Raw genomic sequence first — 20,054 nt, forward strand, 5'->3', positions numbered from 1 at the left:
CTAAAAGTGACTGTTGGTTGAGGGCATTCTAAGATGATGTAGGGTGAGGTAGGCTCCCATGACTGGAGATTAGGGTTGTTCTCCTCCTCCCAGATTGGCATCCTCTGGAGAGTGGCGGCATGCCTGCCCAACTCAGCACCAGGAATCCCAATCCTAGCTAAACTCAGAGGACAACAGAAAATTTTAAGTAGGTTCCTCGAGAGCAGTTTCTGTTTAGTCAGAATGAGAAATCACAAGGAAGTCAGATTGTTCTGTGAAGATAGGGTGAGAAAAAAAAATGTCTCTGTGGCTGACTTAGACCAACCTATGTTTCCTCATGAGGGTGATAAGTATCACTTCGAGACAGGGGTAACATTAGGTCACCAAACCATCAGTCATAGACTGCACACCGTGCTTCAAGCTGTACAAGGCAAGTGCTGTGCAAGGAAACCAGGTCCTAGAATCCACAGCTGTTCTACCGTCTCTTCTTCTTGGTGAGCAGAGCTGGGGTCTTTGTCAGGTGGGAAAGGCAGGAAAGAGGTCTGGGGAGGAGGCAGGTCATACTCCCATGTGGCTGAGCTCTTATTATTTAGGGACTCAGAGTAGAATGGAAGGCCTGAGTTGGGTTCTGGGAATATTGAAATGTTCCTAGTGGAGGTCAACATTTCCTTTTTTGTAATTACTATTGAATGGCAGGGCTCAGCTCTCATACCCCTGCCTTTTCTTTTCCTGGAGATTTGAGCCTCATTGCAGGACCCTCACTTCCTATGCAGAAGACAGCATGGGCATCCTTAATAAAATGTGTGGTCCTCTAAGGCCAATCTTGCAGGGGACCACATACCTCCTTGTCTATTTTCAAAGGTGGCTCTTTAATTTTCAAACGTATATTGCTGTATGAAAGTCCTTGTGGGGGTTGGGTCTATGTAATCCATACTGAGTGATCATGGTGGCCTCCACTGTCCCTGTGCTAAGGCAGACTCCTGCTCCCTCCTTGCCTATACTCAGCTGTTGGTTTAAGGAGGCTGGTGAGCATGCCCCTAGCAAGGCTGTGGAGCAAGGCTGGGGTGCAGCGTCAGGGCTTGCTGCTTCCCAGGAATGACTCTCCAGTGGATCACAGCCTTGGAGGCAAAGATGGAGCAGGAGCAGCCAGCAAATGAGACAGAGGACTGTCAGCCAGGGATCACCCAGGCGGAGAAACCCTAAGCAGATAAGAAGAACTAGTTTAGTGTGGGAAATCATTTCCACTTGGAAATAGGGAATGGACTGTCAGACCAGACTTCCATCTTATCCAGCCTGCTGTCCTTTCAGTCCTTTCCCAATGTTATCCTGGGTCTGGACTGTGCCAGAAAGACAACAGTTTCATACAGGCTGCAGTTCAATGAATTTGTAAATACTGTACCTACCAAAGGTTTTAACACTAAGAAAAGTAAGGTAACCTTGGGAGATTCCAAAACAATCATGTTTCCCTTCTGGGATGTAGGTGGGCAAGAGAAATTAAGACCACTGTGGAAGTCATATACCTGATGCACAGATGGCAATGTGTTTGAAGTGATTCATAAGTACATAAGAAAGTATTTGGACAGTGTCTTTTGAGTATACGCTGCTTGCTAGGTATTTCACATGCACTGGAAGCAGGGCAGTGGTGGCACACACCTTTCATCCCAGCACTTGTGAGGCAGAGGCAGGTGGATTTCTGAGTTCGAGGCCATTCTAGTCTATAGAGTGAGTTCCACGACAGCCAGGGCTATACAGAGAAACCCCATCTCTAAAAAACAGACAAACAAACAAAACAACCAAAAACCAAAAACCAAAACCAAAACAAGCAAGCAAATAAACAAACAAACAAACAAGTCAGGAAAAATCTCAAGGGCAAACTGCAGCAGCAGAGAAATCTGCATGGCAGACAGAATAAGCAGTTGAAGGAAGCTGTTTATTGTGGGCAAGGGAACACATGTAGGGGACACGTGGGAAAGTCTCTCTGGGCCTGCAGATCTTTCCCTACTCAGTCCCAAGTCCTCCTCACCAATAGTCAGTCAATGAACAGTCAAGGGAACTGAAAGGCAGGGAGGGAATGGCTAACAGGGCAGACTGTAGTCAGGTTGGCTTGGGGCAGTGAAGCTGTGGGCTCATTCCTGGGGATAGCACCTTGCCAGGAGCCATCCTTGTGAGAACTCTTTTGCCCTTTGCAGTCAGCTAGAGCCAGACTCCTGTCTGTGCCCACACTGCTCCTGTGCCCATGGGATGGGATGGGGTAGGGTAGATGGGAGAGTGAGGGATGTGGGGATGTGGGGATGTGGTCACACCACTCTTTATCCCATAATGGTCATAAAATGACATGTGGAGCAAAAGCTGGAAGGTTTTGTTTCTTTGTGTTGTTCCTCTTGGTGGTGGTGGTGGTGGTGTATATGTGTGTGTGTGTGTGTGTGAAATAATTACTTTATGGTGGTTGGGAATGGGATGTGTGAATACATTGTTTTTAACATCCTCAGAACAAATTTCAAATGACCTGCTTTTTCCTTTTTGTAGATCCCTGGAATCAAACTCAGGTCCTCAGACATGGTAGCAAATGCCTTTCTGGATAGCCCTTTATATTGTTTTATTATTTGATGTGTGTGGCTCCCTTTCAGAGATCCTCAGTCAGGAGCTGAGGAGCACTGTAACTCTTTCAAGCTAACAAACCTCACTATGCAGAAGGAGAAGTAGTTCATGTATGTCAGTAGAGGGTCCATCCATGGGGACACAAAATAACCTAATAGATGGTAAAGATACAGAACATAGTCAGGTTGTAATAACTGAAAAACATTAAGAGACAAAGTGAATAAGAACAAAATTTACATCAAGATGAACACAAATCAATATGAGGTTTAATATAAAGTTAAAGTAAGGTCAAATTCAATTGTAGAACTGGCTGGCCCATGTACCAGAGTGCTGAAGTGGTGTAAGGTAATTGTAACTAGCAATTTGTTTCCATCAGACTCCTGTATAAGGAACAAGCACATGGAAGCCTTTTAAAAGAAGACACCATCTCTTTGACAAATTAAAAGAGAAATTCCAGCCAAGAGGTGGTGGCACACATCTTTAATCCCAGCTCTTGGGAGGCAGAAGCAGGTGGATTTCTGAGTTCCAGGCCACCCTGGTCTACAGAGTGAGTTCCAGGACAGCCAGGGCTATCCTGTCTCAAAAGAAAGAAAGATAGATAGATAGATAGATAGATAGATAGATAGATAGATAGATAGATAGATAGAGACAGAGACACAGAGAGAGACAGAGACACAGAGAGAGACAGAGAGAGACAGAGAGAGAAGGAGGAGGAGGAGGGAGGGAGGGAGGGAGGAAGGGAGGGAGGAAAAGAGAGAGACAGAGAAATTTGGCTGTCATCTGGGCTCAGATCCAGTGTTTCAAGTTGTTCCACCCAAACTTTTCCTGCCTACAGCCTGTGGAGTTGCTCTGAGGATGCAGAGAGACCCTTGGAGGCTCTGAGGTGATGGAGGCAGCAGAGGAGTCTGCAGAGCTAGGAAGTGTTCCTGGAAATAGCAGAGAAGGGCAGGTTCCTGCAAAGATGCTTTAAAAAGGTGAACTCACAAAATTGGAAGGAAAGATGATGAAAGAGCTTGGTGCCCAAGGCAGAAGAGAAAACTTAGGACTGGTTGAGATGTTGTGGCCCATGCTGAACCTTAAACCACTGAAAGATCAAAATGTGTGCTGCTGACTATAAAGGGCTGGTTATAGTAACTCAGTAGGGTCCTCTGGTTCACTTGGAAAGTCTGCTCCTCATTCTTGGCTCTCTGTCTCCTGCTCCTGGTACTCCAGCCCCTCCTGCTCCAGCCACAAAGTGCGGGGTTCCATCCTCAGAGTCTTGGCATTGCTACCTAATCGCAGGAATTTCCGAGTAGTTCACCTGACTTCCCTGAACCAGTGCTACCCAAGGCCGGTCCGGAGTTGGTGATGAAGTAATAAATACCACAGCGAGTGAGCCTGGGGATGGCTGGCAGGGATGAAACTCCAACATCGCCTCGGGACTCAGGGGCGTTGCTCTGGCCAGGAGGGGAGCAGCGCGTGGGGTTGGGGACCGGGGTGGAGAAGGAGCAGAGGGTCCAGTGAGCAATGCAGGGGACGGCTTCCCCGGTGGCATATCCCTGGTGGTGTAACCCCTCCCCTCCCCCGCAACCCCCCCCCTCCCCGCGCGCGCTCCTGCCAACAGAGGCTGATTCCCTCTGCCCTCTGAACCTTGCACTCACCAGCGCAGGTCTGTGTCAGGAGACAGGGCAGGAGCCACACGTGGGGTGCCATCAGGCATATCTAGAGATTCAGGGGGCGATTTATTCCTGTGGACTTGTGTGGACTTTATAACTAGTGCCCGCAACACCGTGCGCAAGTCCCAAATGCATACTGCTGAGTGAGACACTGTGGTTCATGCTGAAGCCAGAAACCGCGTGGAAGTCCTAAATGCGTGCTGCTGACTAAAAAGGCCAAGCTATGTGTGACTCCAGTCTGAGAATGAGAGATAAGAAGGCTTTTGTGACAACCTCTTCCTTATCGCCCCCCTCCAAAAAAAATAATAATTTAGACAGGAATCTATTGAAGAGAACTTTTAAAAATTGTGATAAGGGTGCTGACACAGTTGATGGCTTGGGGGCGGGGGGGGGGTGGGGTGGATGAGAAAGGAACCAGGTACCTTTAAGTGGCCTGGCTACTGGGAGTTTGACAATGCTTCAGTGAGTGTGTAAGTATATGGGCAACACAAATTAAACTTGATATTTTTTTTGTTTTGGGGGAGGGGGTAAAGGGGACCAACTTGGAGGACTGGGAAGTGAATGGGATTGGGGTATATCATGTGAAATGTTCAAATAATCAGTAAAACATTAAGTTAGAAAAAGAGAGAAATAGAGTCCTACTGCATCATTTTTTATAAGATTGTATGCAGAATAGCTTTCCAAAGCTGTTGAATGTGAGGGCAGCATATCTGGAAGCTTCCTTTGATCATGGACCATGGACAGTTGGGGTACTGACCTTGAAATTATCATAGTTTTATGCCACACACAGAACATACCCATCTTTCACAGCACATTATCACAACAGTTAGGAAAATGGACTGCCATGACCACAGACATCACACTTCTGACAGGGCAAGGACCAAAGACTGGCTTTCTTATAAAATGGTTCTACTGGAAACACGGGACCAGATGTAACTGAAAATATTCTAGACACAAATGCACGACTGAGACTCCGAACTGCCATTTAATATGCTTTGTACTGTAGGATATAAAACTAGCCCCCTCTACGGAATGTTATGGTGACCCCCGATACAGTCACAGCCTCTCCTGATTCAATATCCTGCTATTTTCTGGTTGTACCAAAAAATAAACAACCAGCAAATGATTTAACCTCTAAAAAAAACCATTTACACTTAAAAAATGGGATGAGGTGGGATTCCCCCACCTTCTAAAAATGTTTCTAGAGCTACTAAAAAACTTGTATTTACAAAATAGTTGATAAGAATATTCCTCTGGATTGTACAAGAAGGGAGGCAGGGACACTGACAGACGTGCTGGATGCATAGTGGGACTTGGCTTCTTTCTCTTCTCCAGAGGCTGGACTCTGGTTTTCTGTCTCTCCATTTTCTGCAGGCAGATCTGTAGTTTGCTGGTCAGCCGCGTCAGACTGTTTGCCCTTTTGCTGCACTTCCCTTTTATCTGCACTTTTTTGTCTGATGCTTTATCCTTTCCCGTGGCCTTTTTGGGGTTCGCGTCCACCTTGGCAGGGGGGGCTTGGCCGAGACAGCCAGGTGGAGCTGTGCTTGAGCTCCACCTTTGGCGCTCCATCCGCTTTAACCTTCTTAGGCATCTTGGCCGCTGGGGGGTGGGGTTCGGGATGGCGGGGGCCGGGGTTGGAAGGGGGTGGGGCCTCAAGGGGGGGTGGGGAGACGGGCGCGTCGCCGGATCTGCACTGAGCTGCACTGCCTAGCCGCCCCAGGAGGAAGATTTTAACTTGGTTTTTCCTTGTCTCCTATTCAACGTGTGCGTTAGCATCCATCTATGGTGGACAACCAACCAAGAGCAATGGCACTAGCCTATGCTGTCTTTGAAGCTTGCGGGACTCGGGGGATTCCCTGTCAAATGAGTCATAGGGAGACATCCCACACACAGCTGTGCGATTCCCAGTTAAAGACTAGTGACTTCTGAGGGGCAGCATTATCTATACATGTTCAAGCCCCTTTTTATTTAATTTTTAGATGTATTTTGTGTTACTAGAATGAGTGTTTTGCCTGCTTGTAAATATATGTACCACGAGTGTGCCACTTTATAGAACTGTCCGTTTCTAGACAGGTAAGCTTTGGTTTATCTGACATTTTGTTTATACCCCTGCCCCAACACCTCTTTTTATTCATTTGAGATAGTGTTTGGCTCACCTATGCTATAGGTCCATTCCAGACTGGTCTCTGATTGGTGACCTGCCTTCAGAGTGCTTGGGTTAAAGACGTGCTCCACCATGCCCATCTTGATAACCCAAATCTTTTGAGAAGATTGGTCAAATAGAGCCACGAATTCTCACCCCGTATTCAGTCACCCAAGGAAATAAAAATATATAAATGTCATTCAGAAGGACAGATGTAGAGGCTGGAGAGGTGGCTCAGGGGTTAAGAGCCATTGCTGCTTTACCAGCGAACCTGAGTTCAATTCCCAGAACCCACCTTGGGTGGAATATAACTGCCTGCCTGTAACTCCAACTCCAGAGAAGCCAATACCCTCTTCTGGCTTCCATGAGGTACCCACACACATGTGTTAGGCACACAGGTACACATCAACAAAAGCATAAAATAAAAACTAAAATAAATACCGATATGAAAAAAGAATGTCTTTGGTTCTGGACAGAAGACTCAGTGGTCAAGAGCATTGACTGCTCTTCCAGAGGTCCTGAGTTCAATTCCCAGCAACCACATGATGGCTCACAGCCATCTATAATGAGATCTGATGAGTCTAAAGACAGCCACAGTGTACTTATATATAATAAATAAATAAATCCTTTTTAAAACGGAATGTCTTTAGTTAATGAAGAAGCATCCATTCTTTTTTAGCACACCATCCTTACAACATAAACAATGTGTTAATGCCCTCACCTAGACTTGAGTTTGCAAAAGTTGTATAAAATAAATTAGAACTCCTTTAATGACTATGTAAGTTATGCCTCTAGTTGTCAGGAGCCATCTAGTTAGGCAAAGGCTGCAACTCAATCCAGCTGAAACAAAGGATGGGATCTGTGAGCTTTCCCTATTTAAACCCAGGGCTGCATATTAACCTTTGAGCCCTGATCAGCAACTGTGTCTTGGCTTCATGCTTCTCTCACATCCCATTCCTTTTTCATTTCCAGGCCCCTTTCAGGACACCCACTTCATCTATGGCTGTTGGACAGTTACACTGAATGTTAGTCCATGGGATGGGGTGGGGTGGGTGGGTAAGTGAGGGATGATGGGGATGTGGCCGCACCACTCTTATTCCCATAATGGTCATAAAATGAAACATGGAGCAAAAGCTGGCAGGTTTTGTTTCTTTGTTTTGTTGTTTTGTTGTTCTTGGTGATGGTGGTGGTGGTGGTGGAGGTAATGTGTGTGTGAGTGTGTGTGTCTGTGTGTGTGAGTGTCTGTGTGTGTGAGTGTGTGTGTCTGTGTGTGAGTGTGAGTGTGTGAGTGTGTGTCTGTGTGTGTGTGTCTCTGTGTGTGTGTGTGTGTGTGTGTGTGTGTGTGAGTGTGTGTGTTGTGAAATTAGTTTATGGAGGTGGGGAGTGGGGATGAATGCATGCAGTCTTCAAACTGCTTGTGACAGCCTCAGAACAAATTTCAAGAGACAGGTTTCTTCCTTCTTGTGGGTCTCTGCAATCAAACTCAGGTCCTCAGGCATGATAGCAAATGCCTTTCTGGATGGCTCTCTATATTGTTTTTATTATTTGATGTGTGTGGCTCCCTTTCAGAGATCTCCAGTTGGGGGATGAGGAGTGCTGTAAGTCTTTCAAGCTGAAAAACCCACTATGCAGAAGGAGAGATAGTTCATGTATCTCAGAAGAGGGTCCATCCACAGGGACACAAAATAACCTGATAGATGGTAAAGATACAGGACATAAGTCAGGTAGTAAAAACTGTGCAACCATGTGGGAAACATTAAGAGACAAAGTTAATAAGAACAAAATTTACATCAAGATGAGCACAAATCAGTATGATGTTAAATATAAAGTTAAAGAAAGGTCAGATGCAATTGTAGAACTGGCTGGACCATGGAGCAGAGTGCTGAAGTGGTGTAAGGTAATTGTAACTAGCAATTTGTTTCCATCAGACTCCTGCATAAGGAACAAGCACATGGAAGCTCTGTAAAGGAAACCACCATCTCTTTGACAAATTAAAAGAGAAATAGAGGAAGACGCTCCACTTGCAGGCTGACCAACTTGGCTGTCATCAGGGCCCGGATCCAGTGCTTCAAGTCCCGGTCCATTCCAACATCTACTCCATCTGTGACCTGGTAGATCAGGTTGGGGAGCCAGTGCTACAGAACCAGATCCAGGAACAGATTCCAAAGCATGGCTGCTTCTGAATCCATCTCCAGCCTGCAGAGCAGTTCTGAGAAGCCTGTGAGACTCATGGAGGCTCCCAGGTGGCAGAGGCAGCAGAGAAGTCTGCAGAGCCCAAAGTGTTCCTGGAAATAACAGAGAAGAGAAGGTCCATGGAAAGATGCTTTTAAAAAGTGAACTCCGGCAATTGGAAGGAAAGGTGACTGAACAGAGCTGGGTGCCCAGAGGAGGAGAATGATACAAGTAAGGATGGACTGAGATGCTGTTGTCCATGATGAGCCAACCTGAAAACTAAGTGGAAGTCCAATATGCATGCTGCTGCCTACAAAGGGCTGGTCTTAGTAGCCAGCAGGGTCCTCTGGTCCACTAGGAAAGTCTGCTCTGTACTCTTGGCTCTCTTTGTCTCCTGTTCCCAGTACTATGGCCCCTCCTGCTTTACCCAGGATGGTGTTGAAGCACAGGAAATGCATGTGATCCACGTATGGTCCACGTAGCCTATCTCCATGAATCATGGCTCCTCCAGATCTGGCTGGGACACTGTGGTGAGGAAATAACACAGTGAGTGTGAGCCTGAGGACTCTAAGTGGTAAGACCCAACCTCCTCCTGGACTCCAAGCTGGTGCTCCAGTGAAGAGGAGGGGAGTAGGGTGCGGTGCTCTAAAGCATGTGGAGAGGGGGTTAGATGGTCTCAGTGGGAAAAGCTCAGGACATGCTGACCTTGTCTTCCAAGATCCACAGGTGTTTTCCTATAGAGCTGGAGGAATTGTCCTTCAAGCACCATAGACCAAGGTATGCTTAGGACACCTGCTTATGTGATGAGGATTAATTAGTTAATCACACTAAACGTGGTTCTTGGTTGAGGTCCTTATAAGATGATGTAGGATGAGGTGGGCTCCCATAACTGGAGGTCAGGGTCATTCTTGCCCTCCTGGCAGAGGCCATTTCCCTTGGGACCCCACACTCACAGGTGCTGGTCTGGGTTGCGGCCAAGGTGGCGCCCATCACAGAAGCAACTTGCGTAGCTTGGTCAGGCAGATGTTTCATTCCTCTAGATCTGGGCGGAATTTATAACCAGTAGTGGCCAGGAAGCTGGTTGTTGGTTCAGGACCTCACTATCCTATGGGGGTGATAACTGTCAACTTGTCATCAATGTCAGAGCAGAAAGACCTCACCAGGTTGGGGTTAGGGACAGAAACTAGGGAGATTGGGAGGAGACTGCCAGGGCAACTCCATCTCAGACCTCAATGGCTGACTTTGCCCTGAACCCTGTGGTCCTTGACAGAGAGCACTGTTATGTCACCCTCCCCCCACACCTTCTTCAGACTGGAATTGAGACCTACAGACAAATCTTATTTCTTCATCTCCTTTCCCATTCCTGTGCTTCTTTTTCTTCCTATAATAAGAGCCCAAACTCTGGAGTTTTAAATGTAATTACTTTCACTGTGTGTGTGTGTGTGTGTGTGTGTGTGTGTGTGTGTGTTTGTGTGTGTGCGCGCGCGTGTGTATGCCTCTGTATGCATATGTTCCCAGCCATCTTCTGGCCACAGCACAGATGTAGATGTCAGACGGGAACTTATAGACCCAGGTTCTCTCCTTCCACTGTGTTGGTCTCAGGGATAGCATTGGTGGCAAGTGCTTTCCCTACTAAGCCACTGACCTTGTCTTCCAAGCTCCACAGGTGTTTTCCTTTAGAGCTGAAGGAGTTGTCCTTCATGCACCAGAGACCAAGTTCTAGGTTACCAAGGACACCTGCTTATGTGATAAGTTTTTTTTTTAAGATTTATTTATTATTATGCATAAGTACATTGTAGCTGTCAGATGCATTAGAAGAGAGGGCATCAGATCTCATTACAGATGGTTGTGAGCCACCATGTGGTTGCTGGGATTTTATTATTATTATTATTATTATTATTATTATTATTATTATTATTATAGACCTTTATTAACAGGTGCTTGCAGTTTGTTGAATTTTCTGAAAAAATCAAGTTGTAAACTTTAGTACAAATTAAAAATGAAGTTCTTAAAAATCTCAACTTGACCAGATATGAAACAATTTAAAAACCGTTAAAAGTGTATTGAGAAAAACCAGGCCTTTTTTTTTTTTTTTTTTTTATTAAAAACCACGTTTGTCATTACCAAAAAAGAGACATCTTTAGGTAAAAATAATAAAAACCCCATGCTGCATAGATAACGCAGACAGTTCTAATGCATCTGGTCAATGGGCACTTAAGGTCTTCAGCTCCAATCTTTGTTCATTTCTTATTGCTGGAATTTCAATTTCTTCTTGTTGAATGACCAAACCGGATGATGGTAGAGATGGTAAGCCGGCATTTACTCAGCCCCGCCCTGCTCAGCCTCCGGAGGTACTGCGAAGGTAAGTACCTGGGGTTATTCTTCTTTATGGCAGTCTGCTGTACAAATACAACTTCCTTGGTGTCATTCCTGTTGATGAAACCGTATGCGTTCCTTTTTACTGTTTACCATTTTACTGTTCCCAAAACCTTCGTTGCGATGACCTTCTTGTCCCCGTAGGCGGGCGCCACCAATGTGAGGCCGCCTGGGCCGCCACTACCCGCTCTTGGTGTTGGCTGCGCTGAGGGCGGCGGCAGGGGTGGCGGGCGGCTGCTGGTTCTCGGCCTCGCTGCTCCTGGTTGCGGAGCACCGCCCTGCTCAGCCTCCAGAGGTACTGCGAAGGTACTTCCTGGGGGCTATTCTTCTTTATTGTAGTGTGCTGTACAAATACAACTTCCTTGGTGTCATTCTTGTTGATGAAACCGTATGCGTTCCTTTTTACTGTTTACCATTTTACTGTTCCCAAAACCTTCGTTGCGATGACCTTCTTGTCCCCTTAGGCGGGTGCCGCCAATGTGAGGCCGCCCGGGCCGCCACTACCCGCTCTTGGTGTCGGCTGCGCTGAGGGCGGCGGCGGGGGTGGCGGGCCTCGCTGCTCCTGGTTGCGGTGATGGTGACTGGGGCGGGCGGCGACGGCTGAGGCTCCTCCCGGGTGTAATGGTGACTAGGCTGGCGGCGGCGGTGGGGCTCTCAGGGCTCTCTGGGGTCTGCTCTCCGCTCCCACTACAGATCGAACTAGCAAGAATCAGGGTTAGGGTTAGGGTTAGGGTTAGGGTTAGGGTTAGGGTTAGGGTTGCTGGGATTTAAACTCAGGACCTTTGGAAGAACAGTTAGTGCTCTTAACTGCTGAGCCATCTCTCCAGCCCTTATGTGACAAGTTGTAATTAGTTAATCACACTAACAGTGGCTGTTGGTTGAGATCACTCTAAGATGATGTAGGGTGAGGGGGGCTCCCAAACCTGGAGGTCAGGGTCATTCTTTTCCTCCCAGATTCACATCCCCTGGAGAATGGTGGCATACCTGCCCAACTCAGCACCAGGAATCCTCACCCTAGCTCAGCCCAGTGTGTAACAAAAATTTCAAGTAGCCCCTGAGATGCAAGCAGTTTCTATCTTAGTTAGATGACAGACCACAAACCTCAGAGAAAATGACATGGCTTTGAAAAGAAGAGACCAAACACATAAAAAGCTTTTGCTGGAGGTTTGATGGTAAACTAGAGGGACTTTTTTTTCCTCTATGTTCTGCAGACCACAAAAAAAAAAAAAGATAACCACAAGTCGGTTGCTTCTTTTACTAACAAGACATCTTAAATATTAAACAATCAGTCATAGACTGCACAGTGCACTTCCTGCAGCACTGGGCAAGCGATATACAGGGACCCCTGCGTCCTGTTATCTAGAGCTGTTGGAGAGCCTCTTGGAAGGAGCTAGTGTTCACCATGAACGAGAGTCTCTTCTTCTTGGTAAGCAGAGCTGGGGTCTATGTCAGGTGGGAAAGGCAGGAAGAGATGGTTTGGGGAGGAGACAGGTCAAACTCCCATGTGGCTGAGCTCTCATTATTTAGAGACTCAGAGTAGAATGGAAGGCCTGAGTTGGGTTCTGGGAATGTCAAAATGTTCCTAGTGGAGGTCAACATTTCTTTTCTGTAATTACCATTGAGTGGCAGGAGCTCAGCTCTCATAGCCTTGCCCTTTCTTGTCCTGGAGATCTGAGCCTCATCACAGGACCCTCACTTCCTACAGCATGGGCACCCTTAATAAAGTGTGTGCTTCTCTAAGGCCAATCTTGCAAGGTACCCCATACCTCCTTGTCTATTTTCAAAGGTGGCTGTTTAATTTTCACTTGCACAGTGCTGTATGAAAGTCCTTGTGGGAGTATGCAATCCATACTGAGTGATCATGGTGGCCTCCATTGTCCCTGTGGTAAAGCAGACTCCTGCTCCCTCCTTCCCTATACTCAGCTGTTGGTTTAAGGAGGCTGGTGAGCATGCCCCTAGCAGAGTCAGGGCTTGCCTGCTGCCCAGGGACAGACTCCCTGTTGCTGAAGCAACTTGGGAGGACCAGCAGCCAGTGATCACCCAGGTGAAGAAATCAGGTTGGGACACCATTTACCTCTGAAATATGGGGTGGACTGTCAGACAAGACTCCCATCCTGTCCATAGTGAGTGACATGGTGGCCTCCACTGTCTGTCTGGTAAAGCAGACTCCTGTTCCCTCCTTGCCTATACTCAGCTGTTGCTTTAGAAGTTTTCTTCTCAGCGCTGAGCCAAAACCCCTAGTGAGGCTGGCAAGCATGCTCTTAAGAGGTTTAGCATCACTGGCTGGCACTTCAAGGGCGGTGGCCACTGTGGCCCTTCTGCCCCTTTGGGCCTGTACCAGACCCCGCCCCTGCTTGGAGACAGTTTCCTGTCAGTGGCTGGCAGCCCACAGCAGCAGAGGCTGGAAGACAAGGACAGTCACCTGCCATCTCATAGCTCTATCACCCAGGAAGAGAAATCCTAAGCAGATAAGAAGAATGCATTCAGTTTGGGAAATGGGGAATGGACTGTCAGACCAGACTCCCATCCTATCCAGCCTGCAGCCCTTTCAGTCCTTTCACATTGTTACTCTGGGTTTGGACTGTGCTGGAAAGACAACAGTTTTATATAGGCTGCAATTCAACGAACTTGTAAATACCGCACTTACCAAAGGATTTAACACTGAGAAAAGTAAGGTAACCGTGGGCAAACCGAAAACAGACACTTTTCACTTCAAAGATGTAGGTGGGCAAGAGAAATTAAGACCACTGTGCACAGATGGCATTGCATTTGTGGTGGACTCTGTCAATGTTGAGAGAATGGAAGAAGTCAGAAGTGAGCTTCATAAAATAACTAAGAGATCAGAAGTCCTTGTTCTTACAACTGCTAACAAACAAGACCTGAGGAGGATCTCTCTCTCTCCCTCTCTCTCTCTCTCTCTCTCTCTCTCTCTCTCTCTCTCTCTCTCTCTCTCTCTCTCTCTCTCTCTCTGTCTCTCTCTTTCTCTCTGAGAAGTTTTTAGCAGTGTGGGAACTGAGCTCATCTACTCCTTGGCATTTGCAGCCCACCTGTGCAATCCTAGGAGATGGGCTAAAGACTTGAGAAACTGCATGATATGATAATTAAAAGAAGAAAAATGTTGCAGCAACAGAAAAAGAAGAGGTGAATGGCAGTACCTTTGATATTCGTGTGGAATAGTTTTTCCTTGGTCTGACTTCTGACAAGCTGAAGAGTGTCTATAGCCTGGTTTGCCTGTCTGCCCCCATGGATACAATTAAAGCTGTGTGTTGTTGAAAGGTCAGATCCCCAACTCTGTTGCCTTGTGGAAGATGAGTCAATGCAATGCTTCTTAAAGTCATCTCTTCTCCCTGACCCACAAATCTTTTGGTACTAACATTGTGGGAGCCAAAAAGGCTAGTAATTGAAGAGAAAACAATTTTGTGGAATTTGTCTTGAAGTCAGTGAAATAAAACTTTGAAAAAATTTTATTTGTGATAAATAAAAGTACTTCCTTCTCGGTGAAGCAAGGGATGCTTTCTTCTTCTTCTTCTTCTTCTTCTTCTTCTTCTTCTTCTTCTTCTTCTTCTTCTTCTTCTTCTTCTTCTTCTTCTCCTTCTCCTTCTCCTCCTCCTCCTCCTCCTCCTCCTCCTCCTCCTCCTCCTCCTCCTCCTCCTCCTCCTCCTCCTCCTCCTTCTTCTCCTTCTTCTTCTTCTTCTTTCCTCCTTCTTCTTTTTGGTTTTTCAAGACAGGGTTTCTCTGTGTAATCCTGGTTGTCCTGGAACTCACTCTGTAGACCAGGCTGGCCTCCAACAAGGGATGCTTTCCTAACTCTGATTTTTCTTTCTGCCTTTAGGACATCTCTCCCTTCAGGCTGAGACTTCTTTGGGTCTCTTCCAGTCCTAGGCTTTGGGAGACTGTCCCCATCCTGGTGACCACAGGAGTGTTGGGAGCTGCAGCTCTCTGGCTGTGCTGGGTAGGTAACCCTCTTAGCATTTTTTTTCTTTTCTTTTTCTTTCTTTCTTTCTTTCTTTCTTTCTTTCTTTCTTTCTTTTTTTTCATCTATGGGAGAAACAGGCAAGGAACAGGAACATGCTGGGGACAGTGTGTAATGGTGGTGAAGGGTATGTGGGGTGGAAAAGTTGTTCATGGTTTGCAATATTGATATTTCTTACCCATTTACAGGGAAGGTTTGGAAACCAGAGATTACCCCAGGAGCAAGAACCACTGGGGCTAGAAGAGGAGGATCCAAGCCAAGGGCACAGCAGCCCTCCTGATGAACAGAGGGAATAAATCATCCCCAGGGGTTCCCCAGCAGCACTGGACAAAATCATCAGAGGCTGCAGATGACTGCTGGGTGACTACAAAACCCTGTGGGGTGATCAAGCATGGGTTCTAAGGGTCATAGGCCCCAGTTTTCTTCTTGAGCCATGGGTATATCAGAGGGCCTTCATATTCTTGATAACATGCAGGAAAGTTTGTTTTTGGGGTTGGGGGAGGGTGGGGTCAAAACAGGATTTTGTACCCCCTGGATGTCCTGGAACTCCCTTGTGTAGATCAAGTTGGCCTCAAACTCAGAAAGCTTTCTGCCTGTGCATCCTGAGTTTCAGAATTAAAAAAATATGTGCTACCATGCCTGGCTAGGAAACACTCATTTTTATCAGGGACATAGTCACTGTCCTCTACTCCATGTCAAGAAAATACTGAATAAGTTCTTAAAACATCTGAAGATGCTGGCTGTGCTGTTTTGGGGAGTTGGACAATAAGAGGAAATGGAAGCAAGGCAAAAGGAAGGATTGGAGGGCAGAGAATAGGAGGCAGAGTGGAGGGAAGCTGATTGGAGGGGCACAGAGTGGAGTGGGACAGTGTGGAGGGGAGGGAGTGGAGGGGAGCAGAGTGGAGGGGAGCAGAGTGGATGAGTCAACCTCAAACCTTTTGTCCTTTCCTTAGGCTGACATTTCTACTTTCCACTTTCTGTTCTTGTTTTGAGTTCTAAGGGACACAAAGTTAGGGTCCTCAGTCCTCCTACTCTCTCTTTCTGGGTTCCCCTTCCCCTCCCTCTGTATTTACCAAGTTCCTAGAACTGTTCTCACTACTGCATCAGAGATCCTGAAGGTTTGCTCTGCCTGGGATCACAGCAGAGACAGCCAGCTGCTATGCAATGAATAGTGGCACAGTGAACATCACTTGTGGGATGCTCCAATGTAAGTGGGGAATCCAAGCATTTGTCCTTTCCCTGCCAGACTGGTTTCCATGTATCACAGCATTCCAGATGGTCAGTGCATACCAGTGGAGTGTGTAGGTGAGCAGGGTGTGGTCACACCTCCTAGGCAGGGACACTCTTCTCCTTATAGTCAGAAATGGACAGGTGGAGCAAAAGCTGGCAGTCGGGACTGAAATCTAAGCTCCTCTTGGGAAGCAAGGTTTCTCTCATTGACACAAACCCAGCGAGTCTCTGCTTTGAGTTTGCAACCAAGCGCTTAATACACACACTGACTGCTCTTTCAAAGGTCCTGAGTTCGGATCCCAGCAACCACATGGTGGCTCACAACCATCTGTAATGAGATCAGACACCCTCTTCTGGTGTGTCTGAAGACAGCTGCAGTAAATTACACAGGAGCGAGCAGGTCCAGAGCAAGTGGGGCTGGCAGAGATCCTGAGATCAACAGTAGCCACACACATGATGGCTCAAGGCGATCTGTACAGCTACAGTATACTCATACACATAAAACAAAATAAATCTTAAAAAAAGATAAATTAAAGAAGTGCAAAATTAGTAACAAGTCAGATTCCCGACCTCTTAGTAAAAATCCTTCCTATAAGGAGGAGGGAGCCACTGCCCCTCCAGCGAACGAGCCATGTTTACCATTGGAACGGAGTTATGAATAGTCTACTCCAAGAGGAGGAGTAATGTTTTCTGAGCCTACCCCAGAGAGGAGGATGATTTTTCCTGTAGTTGAGGTCCCTGATCCCAACAATGCAGGACAGTTTTTAAGGCAACATGTTGCTTTGAATTTTAAAGAACTAAAAGGTTTAATGGAAGCGGCGGTCACGGTCAGGTCCGGGTCCGAACTAGCCGAAGGCATGGCTAGCAAGTCTTTGGAGGCCTGAGTGGCCTGGAGCTGCTGCAGCAGGGTGCCAAGGCTCGGGTCTTCCGAGGCTGCTTCCAGGAACTCGCAGTGAAGCACCTTCCCTAAGCTAATGTCACTGGGAGCCAGAGGCTGGGCTTGGCAGGGCAGGCGGAGCTCAGTGCAGGAGGAGCGAGCTGCTCCACTGCAGCCATGCAGGGATAGCTGCCCCAGTCATCTTCTTTGTGGACTATGCTTCTAACTGCTTATATATGGAAGAAATCGAAGACTCAGTGAGTGTCGAGATTATATTCAATCCACTATGGACACTGAAAAAGACCCCCCAATGACTCTTGGACTTGGCCAGGAGGATCAGGCAGGTTCTGGCCAGAATGCACAAGGAGGATCTCATTCACGGGGACCTCACCACCTCCAACAAGCTCCTAAAGCGGCCCCTGGAGCAGTTGTGCATCCTGCTCATTGACTTCCAGCTAAGTTTTGTTTCAGGACTGCCAGAAGATAAGGGCGTGGACCTCTATGTCCTGGAGAAGGCCTTCCTCAGAACGCACCCCCACACTGAGACCCTGTTTGAAGCCTGTCTGAAGAGTTAGGGTGTCTCCTCCAATAATTCCAGCCCAATGCTGAAGAAGTTAGATGAGGAAAGCTCATGTCCAGTGTGACCTAAGACAGGTGCTACTTGAAAAAATAAAAAAGGGGGACTTTTGGATATAGACCCCCTACCTGGATGTCTCTTTGCAGAACCTGTTTGCTTCAAGATAGGATGTAATGTTCTGTACGAAAAAACATCCTGCCTTTTGCAGCTTGACCCATTTGCGGGTGGCCATTAGTCAGCCCCAGTTGGGGGTTTCCTCATATTTTTTCATGCCCCCCATGCTGCTCAGAATAAATTGATCAGAAAGGATTAAAACTTGGCATTCTCCCTTGATGAACCATGGAGTTTGTGTCTTCTGTTAAATCCCCTAGGCCTAGGCCTGATTCTTGGTACCCTAACAGTGTGTTCGATATCAACCTAGTACTGACACAATCTAAAAAAGTCCTGATTTTTTTTTTCTCTTCCACTTGACTTACAAGGCAGGAAAAAGAAATCTCAAGGGTAACTGGGCACCAGCAGAGAAATCTCCAAAATCACACACAGAATAAGCACTTGAAGGAAGCTGTTTATTGTGGGCAAGGAAACACGTGTAGGGGACACATGGGAAAGTCTCTGGGCCTGCAGATCTATCTCTACTCAGTCCCAAGTCCTCCTCACCAATAGTCAGTCAATGAACAGTCAAGGGAACTGAAGGGCAGGGAGGGAATGGCTAACAGGGCAGACTGTTGTCAGGTTGTCCTGGGGCAGTGAGGCTGTGGGCTCATTCCTGGGGATAGCACCTGGCCAGGAGCCATCCTTGTGAGAACTCTTTTGCCCTTTGCAGTCAGCTAGAGCCAGACTCTTCTCTGTGCCCACACTATTCCTGACTGTCCATGGGATGGTGTGGGATGTGGGGATGCGGTCACACTACTCTTTATCCCATAATGGTCATAAAGTGACATGTGGAGTAAAAACAGAAATGTTTTGTTTCTTTTTTTGTTATGTTGTTCTTGGTAGTGGTGGTGGTGGTAGTGGGTGTATGTTTGTGTATGTGTGTGTGTCTGAAATTACTTTATGGTTGTGGAGAGTGGGGATGAATGCATGTAGTCCACAAAATGCTTGTGACAGCCTCAGAACAAATTTCAAATGACCTGCTTCTTCCTTCTTCTTGTGGATCTCTGGGATGAAACTCAGGTCCTCAGGCATGGTAGCAAATGCCTTTCTGGGTGGCCCTCTATATTGTTTTTATTATTTGATGTGTGTGGCTCCCTTTCAGAGATCTCCAGTTGGGGGATGAGGAGTGCTGTAAGTCTTTCAAGCTGAAAAACCCACTATGAAGAAGGAGAAGTAGTTCATGTATCTCAGAAGAGGGTCCATCTATGGGGACACAAAATAACCTAATGGATGGTAAAGATACAGGACATATGTCAGGTGGTAATAATTGTGCAACCACGTGGGAAACATTAAGAGACAAAGTTAATAAGAACAAAATTTACATTGAGATGAACACAAATCAATATGAGGGTAAATATAAAGTTAAAGTAAGGTCAAATGCAATTGTAGAACTGGCTGGACCATGGTGCAGAGCAGAGTTCTGAAGTGGTGTAAGGTAATTGTAACTAGCAATTTGTTTCCATCAGACTCCTGCATAAGGAACAAGCACATGAAAGCTCTGTAAAGGAAACCACCATCTCTTGGACAAATTAAAAGAGAAATAGAGGAAGACGCTCCACTTGCAGGCTGACCAACTTGGCTGTCATCAGGGCCCGGATCCAGTGCTTCAAGTCCCGGTCCACTCCAACATCTACTCCATCTGTGACCTGGTAGATCAGGTTGGGGAGCCAGTGCTACAGAACCAGATCCAGGAACAGATCTCAAAGCATGGCTGCAACTGAAGCCATCTCTGGTACTGCCCCGCTCCTCCTGGCAGAGGCTATTTCCCTCTGGACCCCACACTCACCTGTGCTGGTCTGGGTCGCGGTCAAGGTGGCCACTGGTCACAGAAGCAACCTGCACAGTTTGGTCAGGTAGATGTTTCATTCCTCTGGATCTGGGCGGAGTTTATAACCAGTAGTGGCCAGCTTGGTCAGGCAGATGTTTCATTGCTCTGGATCTGGGCGGAGTTTATAACCAGTAGTGGCCAGCTTGGTCAGGCAGATGTTTCATTCCTCTGGATCTGGACGGAGTTTATAACCAGTAGTGGCCAGGAAGCTGGTTGTTGGTTCAGGATCTCACTATCCTGTGGGAGTGATAACTGCCAACTTGTCATCAATGTTAGAGCAGAAAGACCTCACACAGTTTGCGGGTAGGGGGAGAAACTAGCGAGATGGGGAGGAGACTGCTAGGGCCACTCCATCTCAGACCTCAATGGCTGACTTTGCCCAGAACCCTGTGGTCCTTGACAGAGAGCACTGTTATGCCACCCTTCCCCCACACCTTCTTCAGACTGGAATTGAGACCTACAGACAAATCTTATTTCTTCATCTCCTTTCCCA

General features: G+C 47.0%; 1 protein-coding gene, 1 long non-coding RNA gene and 2 pseudogenes across 2 annotated transcripts in view; 2 read left to right on the forward strand and 2 right to left on the reverse strand.

The window, feature by feature from the left end:
• Positions 1-5,041: 5,041 nt before the first annotated feature.
• Positions 5,042-5,823, reverse strand: LOC116074658 (annotated as a pseudogene).
• Positions 5,824-13,418: 7,595 nt separating this feature from the next.
• On the forward strand, positions 13,419-14,004 carry LOC116074652 (ADP-ribosylation factor-like protein 4A). The gene is made up of 2 exons (XM_031347386.1): positions 13,419-13,810; positions 13,890-14,004. Exons 1-2 carry the CDS (start codon positions 13,419-13,421, stop codon positions 14,002-14,004), a joined length of 507 nt encoding a protein of 168 aa, XP_031203246.1.
• Positions 14,005-16,060: 2,056 nt separating this feature from the next.
• LOC116074446 lies at positions 16,061-18,085 on the forward strand (annotated as a pseudogene).
• A 1,145-nt stretch (positions 18,086-19,230) lies between these two features.
• The window catches only part of LOC116074678, a 3,742-nt gene continuing 2,918 nt past the window's right edge, over positions 19,231-20,054 (reverse strand). Inside the window, exons 2-3 of the long non-coding RNA XR_004112246.1 lie at positions 19,520-19,798; positions 19,231-19,379 (exon numbers count right to left, since the gene is read on the reverse strand). This is a non-coding gene — a long non-coding RNA (uncharacterized LOC116074678). The remainder of the gene's footprint in view (positions 19,380-19,519; positions 19,799-20,054) is intronic.

This window comes from Mastomys coucha, unplaced genomic scaffold, assembly GCF_008632895.1.
Source record: "Mastomys coucha isolate ucsf_1 unplaced genomic scaffold, UCSF_Mcou_1 pScaffold3, whole genome shotgun sequence".
Taxonomy (NCBI): domain Eukaryota; kingdom Metazoa; phylum Chordata; class Mammalia; order Rodentia; family Muridae; genus Mastomys; species Mastomys coucha.

Bases quoted from the DNA above. Each gene is read 5' to 3' on its own strand.
- LOC116074652 (XM_031347386.1), top strand. From the start codon at position 13,419: ATGGGGAATGGACTGTCAGACCAGACTCCCATCCTATCCAGCCTGCAG. The intron at 13,811-13,889 runs GATCTCTCTCTC...CTCTCTCTCTCT, and splicing joins AACAAACAAGACCTGAGGAG to CTCTGTCTCTCTCTTTCTCT.